This window comes from Monopterus albus, unplaced genomic scaffold (genome assembly GCF_001952655.1).
Source record: "Monopterus albus unplaced genomic scaffold, M_albus_1.0 scaffold204.1, whole genome shotgun sequence".
Taxonomy (NCBI): Eukaryota; Metazoa; Chordata; class Actinopteri; order Synbranchiformes; family Synbranchidae; genus Monopterus; species Monopterus albus.
Window position 1 is genome coordinate 229,046 of NW_018128084.1, and position 11,143 is coordinate 240,188.

General features: G+C 40.4%; 1 protein-coding gene across 2 annotated transcripts in view; it reads right to left on the bottom strand.

Annotated features, from left to right (window-relative positions):
- dnm3b (dynamin 3b) overlaps nucleotides 1-11,143 on the bottom strand; it is a 23,665-nt gene that overhangs the window by 8,104 nt on the left and 4,418 nt on the right. Inside the window, exons 6-16 of one of the 2 annotated variants that reach the window (XM_020618330.1) lie at nucleotides 9,988-10,086; nucleotides 9,644-9,804; nucleotides 9,139-9,281; nucleotides 8,836-8,971; nucleotides 8,226-8,293; nucleotides 7,377-7,515; nucleotides 7,122-7,208; nucleotides 6,438-6,508; nucleotides 6,192-6,246; nucleotides 4,601-4,714; nucleotides 1,670-1,798 (exon numbers count right to left, since the gene is read on the bottom strand). In XM_020618330.1, coding sequence (XP_020473986.1) covers nucleotides 1,730-1,798; nucleotides 4,601-4,714; nucleotides 6,192-6,246; nucleotides 6,438-6,508; nucleotides 7,122-7,208; nucleotides 7,377-7,515; nucleotides 8,226-8,293; nucleotides 8,836-8,971; nucleotides 9,139-9,281; nucleotides 9,644-9,804; nucleotides 9,988-10,086 — 1,142 coding nt within the window. In that variant the 3' untranslated portion in view covers nucleotides 1,670-1,729. Of the gene's footprint in view, nucleotides 1-1,669; nucleotides 1,799-4,600; nucleotides 4,715-6,191; nucleotides 6,247-6,437; nucleotides 6,509-7,121; nucleotides 7,209-7,376; nucleotides 7,516-8,225; nucleotides 8,294-8,835; nucleotides 8,972-9,138; nucleotides 9,282-9,643; nucleotides 9,805-9,987; nucleotides 10,087-11,143 lie in introns of those variants that run through there. The other variant, XM_020618329.1, reaches the window with a different exon arrangement.

Here is an 11,143-nt window from a genome sequence, read left to right on the forward strand (position 1 = left end):
AGTCAAGTTAAGGTGGCCTCCTTCCACTGTGTTGGCAAACGGCACTGAAGTAGATAAAGATGGAATTATTTCCTTAAACTTGGTAACAGCATTGCCAGATAGACATCTGCTGTAGTGGAATTGTTTCCCACATAGAGTATAATCCATTAATGTAAATTCAAAAGTTATTAGAAAATGGTCAGACAGAAGAGGGTTATGGGGAAAAACTATTAAGTGTTCAGTTTTGATGCCATATGTCAGAACCAGATCAAGAGTGTGATTAAAACAGTGAGTGGGTTTATTTAGTTTGAGAGAAGCCAACTGAGTCTAATAATGAACAGAATGCATTGTTGAGGCTGTCATTGTCGGCATCTACATGAATATTAAAGTCGCCTACTATGATTATTTTATCTGTACTAAGCACTAAATCAGACAGAAAGTTTGAGAATTCACTTAAAAACTCTGAATAAGGAGCAGGTGGACGGTATACAATAACAAACAGAACAGGCTTTTGAGTTTTCCAGTTTGGGTGTGAGAGACTCAGGGTGAGACTTTCAAATGAGTTATAACTATGTTTAGGTCTAGGGTTGATTAATAGGCTTGTGTCAAACATCGCTGCCACACCTCCACCCCTTCCTGTGTTTCGAGGGATGTGACAGTTACTGTGACTAGGTGGAGTGGATTCATTTAGGCTGACATATTCTTCCTGCTGTAACCATGTTTCAGTAAGACACAATAAGTCAATGTGATGTTCACTTATCAAATCATTCACTAACAGAGATTTAGATGAGAGAGATCTGATATGTAATAGTCCACATTTGATTGTCCTATTACTTTCTACTATAAGAGGAGACATCTTAATTTTAATTAGGTTCTTATGAATAACTCCTCTGGAGTTGATTCTTGATTTATATAATTTAGGTGGGTGGGGGGCAGACGCAGTCTCTATGGGGTACTGGGAGCGTTGGGTGGGTAGCAGCTGCAAGGAGACAGCAGAGAGGCGTGTAAGACTGCGACTCTGCATCCTGGACTCGACTCCGGGTTGTCATAATTTAGGTTGTAAAACAAACTCGTCCAGATTTCTAAATAGTGTGTGGATCAAGAAACTCCACTCTTCATTTTTCACTTCATCCAAACCTCCATCTTTCTTAACTTGGTCTTTTTGCTTTTATCCCTCCCCCTCTATATTTTTTCAATATTTTTTCTTTCCATTCCAGAGGGGCCCACTTCCTGTCTGATTTTTTTTTAAAGGAGGGAGAGAGAGCCAGAGAGAGAGAGATTAAATGACAGCCTGGCCTTAAAACTCAACATCTGGTAGTGCTTAGCAGCACACAGAGAACCAAAGAAGGAGGGAGAAAGAGATGGCAGGCGAAGGAGGAGGACAGACAAAGGAAAAGAACCACAAAAATGGATTTGCAAAAGATTTGCGGAAAAAAGTCCACATCTGGTCTGACGGTCTGGAAAGCGGTGGTAGATGGTTTCAGGTAAGACTTAGGGATGATGAGGAGAGAGGAAGAAGACAAGAAAACTCAGTAGGCCCTACTGTGTTGTATTCCCCATGGGGTCACTACAGCCCATATATGGTCATACAGGTCTCCTCCTTCTTCCTCTCGCTTCTTCTCCCTTTCTCACTCACTTACCCCCTCCACCTCCTGCCCCCCTCCATCTCTCCCTTTCCCTCTTTTTTTGTGATATCCCCTCCCTGAACATGCAGCCACTCTGTCCCAGTTGTCTGAGCGAATATGCCACGTCAAGGCTGGATACTCTTCATGGCCGGCGTGACCAAAATGGACCGCGAGGGGATCCAGAACTCCAATGTCTACCAAAACAAATAAACACACAAGGAGCCATGCCTCAAAAGCCAGGAGGAAAGAGGCAAAACACGGATGTGGCACATTACGGTTCCGAGAAGTTTTTCGATAGACGGGATCCTATCTGCCAAAATGGAGAGGGGAGAAGGGAGGGCACAGACAACACAGCTGCAAGCATCTGGAATGGCAGAAAACAGCGCACAAGGCCTGGCTCTTAACTCCGGCTCCGTCCACCCAGTGTTCAGACTACCTGTTCATTGTCATACTGGTGTACAGTAGTCTGCACATTGGTTAGACTGGGCATGGACCCTCTTCTGTCAGTCTGTCTTTCTGTGTCGCTCACTCTGTCTCCCTATTGGTATTTCAAGTCTCCAAGTCCTTTTTTTTTGCATCTGTTGCTTCCTCCTCAGCCTTTGCTATTTTTATTCTATTAATAATCTGTATTTGATTTGTATTCATCTGTATTTTGTCCTATGTGCATTCTAACATTCACTACTTCCTTTTCATTTCTTTTTTGGAATAAACAAGTCACACTTTTTCAACACTAACTGAAAATATGACAAATTACTGTTGAAAAAAAGAGTTTAAACATCTGAATTTTGAGCCAGAGTGATAAAAGCCAAAACTCACAAAATAACAAGCTTGCATAATTTATAGCATGAATGAGTGAGTGTACAGGCTGCTAGACTAGTGCTCTGATGAAGATGTGGTCTGGTGGAAGGGGGAGGAACGAATGTGGCTGCAAAGCATCAAACACAGGCCAAAGGAATGAAGGGCCAATCAATCAAATGGAGTTTGAAAATACAGTCAGACACCTCCAGTCAAGTTATTTCACTGGGTGGCCAAAATGGACTTGGAAGTCTTAAGGCGCAGGACACTGCTGTGTACTAGGTTGCTGTGGTGTCAAATAACTGCAAAAAGCTTTTATGAAATGTTTTGCAATTGGTGCAAGTAATTCATCAGCAAAAGCCCCAGTGCACAAAGAATACATGTATACATGGGATGCTTTACATTTAAATGAGTGATAGTTCAGTTATGTTGATGGTTTGTGGTGAAAGTATGAAAAGACAGAGCTGACCTGAAACATTTTTACTGGAATATTATGCAAAGCAAAACTGTGACTTGATGTGATAGCTGGTTATGAATTGTAAGAAACAAAACAGGGGAGTATTGATATTTAATAGAGAGGTTTCTCTCGGCTGAAACATTAGAGAATGTTTGGATTAAAAACTTGTGATTTTCCTGCCAAGAATGTGAGCCATTCCAAAGTAACTGCGAACCACACCAAGAGAGAGAGAACGGTGTACGAACGTGTCCATATGCACACGTATGTGACTATAGAAAGTTCACAGAGTGTAAAACAGAAATACACAAGCCGAAACCAACAGTCTATAATTTCTGACATTACCACTCTAACGTATCAAATGACAATCTGTAGGCCCAGTGCTGTGCTGTCTGAGGGCTGAGCTTGCTTTCATATATTTTGGGTGCCTATGAGTGAACATTTGGTTGGAACTGGGACTGTTCCAAATTTGCAAAAGAGAAGCAAATGCCTAAACTCCCAGTGGAAAAAGGTGGGGAGAGAAGAAAGAGGGGAAACTCAAAGACAAGGGGAGAGATGAATGGAAAGAAGGAGTGAATGACAGAACCACAACCAAACTCTTCATATACATAAGTGATACAGTAAACTGCTTCATCATTGTGATGATATACTACTCACTAAACACTTTATGCTCACAATTAGCAAATTGGCCTCAAGTTTAGTTAACCTAAGTGGAACTACATAATGTATAAACAGCTATCTGATAATGAAGGCTGGAGGAAACAATAATGTCTTGGTTTCTATTTTTGTAAAATGTTCTATAGTGTGAATCTCTCTTGGAACTGCACCGGGGGCAAGAGCCTAAACAAGCAACAACACCAACTGGCTGAAAGAGTTGCAGTGTGTCCGCCTATCTCCACTTGCTGTGCAGAATATCCTCCAACCTGTACAGCAGGCACAGACAGGCAGATAGACAACAGCCCGCCAAATAAGCCAGCAGGATGGACAAATGCAGACTTTCTGGTGCACACGGTGAGCTTTCCTACCAAACCTTTATGTTGTTGGTCTATACGATCAATGATAATGGAAATAAAAATGACAGAATTTTGCTTTTTAAGACATCCAAGAGACTGGAGTCATTTATCCATATTGATATGTATGAACACAGTTGCTTCCATTGTGCATAATATATATATATGTTATCATCATCATTCTAAGATGTGTTTTTGCAGTGTAGTTCATTACATAAAGGACAATTCCACACACTATTCTTTACTTTTTCTAAGCAATTTAACAACAATGTAAAGTAATCTCCTCCACGTCCAGAAGACATATGAACAAAACATAAAACTTGCACATATTTATATCCAACCCACCCTCATTGGATCCTGAATAAATATGTCAAAAGGGTACAGGACCCCAGACCCTCTAACTCTTAGGCTATCTGGTGCTTTAGCTAGTAAATACAGTTGTTAAAGTTGTTAGCTTTGTCTGTCAAATGTTTGGTGGTGGGTAAATAGTGTACAGTGTTTTTGATTCTGAAAACAGATGCCGGCTGTGGCCAAAGACATCATGAGAGTGGTGAGAGTGAGCCACAACAGCTGCAGGCCAGAGAACCAAAGCAATGAGCTAAAAAGATGGTAAAATGCTGCTGAACTATGAGGAGCTGCAGTTTCAGGTGATAATTCTCTGTAGGTCCAGCACTACCAGTGACCACCTTCACATTGCACAGTATTTTGATCAGTTCTGTAGCAGCTTAAAAGTTCACCTCATCATCCTTGAACCAGGAGAGGCTCTCAGCAGTCAGCACAAACCAGTACTCCTTGGCACCTCCCTTCATGATGCTGATGTTGTTGATGGTCAGCCAGCCTTTGCGGATCACCTGAGGGGAGGGTAAAGGTCAGAAATTAAGAAACAGCTGTAATGTATAAAAATACATTTAAAATATAAGAACAAGAAAATCAAAAGATGACAAAAGCTTTGTATCTATAAAGATTCTATTAAGAAAGTACTCACCTATCTCTAAAACAACAAACCTGTACAACATATCATGGCAAAAACTAGCCCAAAAGTAATATGTGCACATCATCAATGCATGAATTGCAATGAAATGTGTGTGGGGGTCAGGTTAGGTGTGTCATTGTGTCTTTGTGACTCAGCCAGAGCATGTGATGGTGTGTCAGTGCATTCAAGGGAAAATGAAGTAGAAGCCTGTGGTAGATTGTTAAGTGACCACTGTGTTAAGTGCATCAAGCACACAATAACACACGTGTGTCTTCTGTGTTAGGTGTATTAACCCTACAAGCCCTAGATAAACAGGTCTGTGCACACAGTGCCAAGTGATGATAAGGTTAGATTATCTGTCAGTCTTGCACTGCCTAAGACTCACTAAGGAGGTTACCCAAAGCCTATCTATCATAGGCACAAAAGAAAGAACTGTTTTGTGGCTGGATCCATAGAACAATGCTAAAAACAAATCATATTTCTAACACTTTTAGATACTGTAACTGCCAAACCAAGGGAATGTTTAAGTTGTATTTGTCTAGTTGGCAACCCCTTGTAGTCTGCAGGCCTTGGTGGGTGGAGGGGGTGTTAAAGAGTAAATGGTTAGACAGTAAACTCTTACAATCAGGCCTGATGCGGGAGGAGAGGAGGTCTGCAACAGGAAGGAATGTGGGGGTTTTAGACACCCTGTAGCACTAAAAAAATTCAACTTCTCTTAAAGAAAATGCCTCTGCCCAGCAGTAGCTTAAACAACCATTTTACCATTCTTGACCTGCCACAATAGAAAATGAGAAAATGACAAGTTCTTTGCCGGAGTGCTGGAGAGCACCACACAATGGGCAGAAATGTTATTGCAGGTACAAATAATATTGCAACCCATAACCCACAATGAGTGATACTTACCAACAGACACCCATAAGAGGGCTGCTGAGATTCTCATTAAGGGATGGGGATGAAATGCAAAGTGGCACCTTGATGACACAGGAGGGGTTCAAACAAAGGGAAATGACTCAACAACAGCACCAGTGATGATGGTGGCATAAAGTAATAGAACCCAATGCGATTTATAAAAATAAAACCAAGCACTTTAGTGGTGCCCCACTAAAGAATACTGCATGCATGGCTAAAACTCAAATTGTAAAAATAGTAAAATATAAAAACAAGGCAAAGATGTATAGAACATAAAATGTGTGCAATGCTCAAATGATATAGGGCAGGACATTTCAGCAGATCTCTTTCATTCCATTTGTATTCTCTCTGCAAGAGCCATCCTGCCACTGTGTGGGTGTGCAGCACTCCCATGGCCATGTGCTCTGCCATTTGTGTATGACACACAAGACGTGACAAATGCTTACCTGATTTCCTGCAGAACTCTGGCTCTTATTAGTCTGACTGCTCCTCTGCTGCGCACTGCGGTGGAGCAGCAACGAAACAGACATGGCAGGAGTGAAAGGATGATGGAGTGAACAAGGTGAACACAGAGGAAGATGGAGGATAAAAAACATAATAGAGATGGAATGAGATCCTTTAAACATTTTTTTTTCACTAGCCTGATATGCTCAGTAATATGCAATATGGACCCAGGCTAACAGAGTATTTACTTAGCAAAGCCAATGAAGTCCTCGTGGTTTGTGTTGATGTAAGAGACCTGGATGTCAATTAACAGCAAAACCTGAAAACACACACACAACATTTAATGCAAACTAAGTGTCAGAGAAGTTAGAGAATTAGACCAGATGACTGATGCAATACATTCTCATATCTGTATACAAAATATGTAGTTAGAGCCACAAGGTGGTTTACATTAGCATGAAAACTAGAAAAAATAGTTGTACAAACAGCTAGCTCATCTCTGAAAACAAAACCACACATATAACCACAACTTGCTTACTTTTTGTACAGTTTAAACAAATAAGATGTAACGTGTTAATATGTGAGTGTTTGTGGGCCTGGTGGATGGATTTTGTTACCTCCACACAGAGCCAAACTAGCTTCTTCCCCTTGTTTCCTGTCTTTCTGCTAAGCTAAGACAACCGGCTGCTGGCTATAGCTTCATATTTAGCATACAGTCATGACAGTGGCATCCGTTTTCTCATCCACATCACAGCAAGAAAATGAGTAAATGTATCTTCCCAAATTTCAAATTATTTCTCTGAATGTATATCAATAATAATGTGTTGGGATAACTGGTACCTTGTTTGTAATTTGCTCACATCATAGTGAGTGAACTGAATATGAATATATAGTATATCTCTTTATGTATCTTCAAAACTAACAAGTGTTACCTGGTCCTTAGCCCGACTCTCTCTGTCTCTGATATGAGAAGTCACAATTCTCTCAGTTTCCTCACGCAGCGTTGGGTAGCATTCCAACTAGAAACACATCACAAACTTGGAATGATGAATAAGACAGTACCAGATCCAGAGCCAAATGGAAAACTGAAATTCTCAGTTGTCCTCCTTATCCCATCTATTTTTCAACTAGAAACAAACAAGCTGGTATTACAGCCATACAAGAGGTCCCATAAAAAGAAGAGTTACCTTGTTGGAGCACTGGCGCACAGTGTTAATGAGCTCTTGGATAACCATGTCCACACACTTGACACAAGGCTCCTTCAGCTTTATAATCTGCTTCTTCACAATGGCCTCAAATGCCATGTCTGGGGTGAAAAGTCCAGTCCTGGAGACAACAAAGGAGAATGGGAAAGAGATGATGAAACAACCCTAATACTCAACAAAATTACACGGAGTTTATTGTAGAAGTAATACTGGTTGTGGTTACTCAAACATCCCATTTGCTTTTAATCTGTACTTGTGTAACAGCAGCAAACACAGACTTTATACACAGTCTATAATTACAACAATGAAGAAGTCATTACCAGCATTAGTAGTGATGTGACTGAAAGATGTGATGTCGGCCATTGTACATAGTGGACCTGCTATCATTTTTTAAAGAAATTCAAACCAAAACGTGATGTTTCTTTAAATGTAAGATTCTCTTTCTCTTGGGTGGCACATTTTTTGGTTGTGGTGGCTAACCACTGCTGAATATAGTGACACACACAGAGGACTGGACTGAACTGTAAAAAAGGAAAAGGACAGCATGCTCCTCCCTTGGTCATAAATCCCCATCCAAACCAAATCATGCATGCTTAGGCTGCTGGCAAACAAAATTCACAGATCGGTATTTTTATTTAGATTTTCTGCTATGGTGTCCACCATATTAACAGATTTGGACACCCTTTTTGGATGGATGGATGGATGGATAGATAGATAGATAGATAGATAGATAGATAGATAGATAGATAGATAGATAGATAGATGTTCAACAAGTAGACACTGTTTGGAACAAAAAAATCACAGATTATAGCCTGGGAGATACATTTTTACCTGATACCGTGGATGTTCTTTATGGCATAACTGATTTCACGCCGCATCTCTTTCTCATCACACTCCATCTGAGGCAGAGAGGAGAATTGTCAAAGGTGGGCACAGAAAATGGAGTTATAAAATGTGTAAAAAATGAGAAACAGTTTGAATTAATATTAGAAACAGTTTGATATAATATTATAATAATAAATAAATAAATAAAAAGAGAGAGAAAATAGCACCAAGTTTAAGCATAATGAAACTGTGTAGAGATCATTCAACAGCAAATCACAAACAGAACAACACTGACCAATGTATGTGTTAGGAGGTGGGAGGAATCAGTACAAAGAACAAAGAAAACAGAGGAAGTGGATTACACAAAGTATCTGTGCAAGTCATTTAGGCCTGTATTCGGACTTCAAGATGCATTTTTTAATAAATTAAATGTGAAAAATCCAAATATGTAGTTAATATTTTTACTTTTCATATCTGATCAGAATTTTCTGAGGGTGTGTTGAGGAAATGTGGACTCGTGACTTCAATCACTTTATAACCCTGGCTATGGCCTGATTTGAGGAAAAAGCTGCCCCATCTTCTGCAGTGCCATCTTCTTTTATGCACAATATATCACCTTGACCAGTTCAAAGGGGAAACGCTCATGGAAGATGCGGTTGATTTTTGCTCCACCAGATAGCTCCACCGTGTCCACCTGATCTCCTGAACCCTCAATCCTCTTCTCAAAATCCACAGAAAACTGCTGCACCATCCTGAGACACAACACAACAGAGGCAACAATTACATATAGCAAGACCAACAATTACTTCTGATATACAAAATAAATGCTGTAAAAGAGGGGAATGAAGGATGGTTACATATTTTATTTGAAATAAATCTCATGTAAATGCCCTTGCTGTGAGAAAAATGGGGCACTGACTGCAACAGCTGCTTGGTTTTGCGAGACGGGTCATCAGGTCGATATCCCCGGTATTCTTCTGCCTCCTTGTCCAGAGCCAACAGCTGGGACTGCAGCTTGCTGCGGAAAGCTGGCAAGGTGTCTCGGATGTGGTTGGTCAGTTGCTATGGAAACACAAAGTCAGCAAAATGACAAACAAGTCAAAATCATATAAAGCTATGTAGATTGTATTATTGGCATTTTGGCTATACTGTCATTTAACAATCAAGGCAGTATATTTCACTGGAATCTCAGAAGAAGCATCATTCATACAGTAACAATGCAGAGAAAATGTGGAATGCCTGCCTGCCTGAGTAAAAGTATATATTATTAGGAGCTGAACAAGAAAGAGAGAGTGCATTTTCCACCTACTTATAGTCTTGTATCACCCACACTGATGTGGTGTACAAAAAGAAAAGTAGGCCGCTCTCTTATTAATTATGTAAAGTGCACTGTGGGAAAACACTGGGAGTAAATCTGTGATCACCTGATTGAGCACTTTCTGCAGGCGTGGGGTGCCCATTTTATCAGCAATGTGCCTGTAAGATGGGTGGGATAAGAAGAATTTCCTCTCTGCCTCCAAAGCTGCCTTAATGTCTTTCTTGCCATCAATGTCCTTCTGACTGCGGTTGACCACTCCGATATAACCTGGGAGTGAATAAACATGCACCATATTGGGGGATCTAATGAATGATAATCAGGAGAGACAATGTTGCAATAGCACGGGCGAGATAAACAGAGAAACAAGGGCCGAGTTATTGCATACTGGGAGAACACAGGGAGAGAAACTAAAAGTGAAGGGCTGGAAGAGAAAGCCAAAGAAACACACACCTCTTCTCAACGGCAGCAGTTTATTCTCCAATACATCTCGTGCATCCGTGCCCTCATCCATCAAATCCAATTTGGTGATCACACCAATAGTCCTCAGACCTAGGAAGAGCATCAAAACGTCAAAGAAGAGGAAGACTATAGAAGAAATAAACTGTAGTTTGGTCACTTTCTGATCAATTAGAACTTTGCTTCTAAATTCTTCTTTTCTCTCTTATATCATTGTAAATCAAATATGTTTGCTCAAACCAGCAAATTTAAGATGTCACTGTGGGCTTTAGGAGCCTGTGACTGACATCTCTCATACATTTCTGACATTTTATAAAAAGAAAAACCAGCAGATTACTGGAGGATGAAAGTAGTTTTTAATAGCCCTAAATACATTATAGTGCTAAATTATGCGATCATCACATTGAGCATGAAGAGGAAATAATCCATCAGGCCTTACTACATCTGCTGCATATCATGATCAATTAAATATTCATTATTTATTTATTATTCATTCTCCATTATACCAAATGGACCACTTCTCCTCCCATTCTTTGATCCATGCTCTAATCTCATTTTCATTGCTTTTAGCTCCCATCTACGATGATGTGCATCTGTTGACTTGTTTGTTGTCACTTGATTCAGCATTAGCTTTTTTAATTTTTTTTTGCAAATAATCAAACTATCATACAATGAACTGTGAATTTGGAGGTTCCTAAGAGACTCAGCCTTAGTCACGCTTTGAAGCCAGCTCTTCCTTTTCATTATTTGCATCATTCTTTCCAAGCATCATTGGCCATTATCATCCATTATCTCCCTGTTCTCTCCACCTCACTCTCCTTGTCTGATATTATTCAGCCCTCCCACAAGGTAATGTTGTCCGGGTCCTCCTCCTCCTCCACCTAGGTAATCCATCCTCCTCTCCTCTCCTGAGTCCTCCTCTGCTGTCTGAAGGTCAAACTCTTTTGGCATTAAATTCAGTTGATTTCCTTCTCCTTCCTAACCTCTACTCATCATCCGGCATCCATCTCTTATCTGACCCTCACTTCTTCTAACTCTTTTCTTCAAACATGTCTTCTAGATTTTCTTCTTCCCTTTTCCAATTTATTTTATGATACATCCTCGTCCTCATCCTCATCCTCAGTTCCCCCCTCTCCCAGCCCCTCTTTTC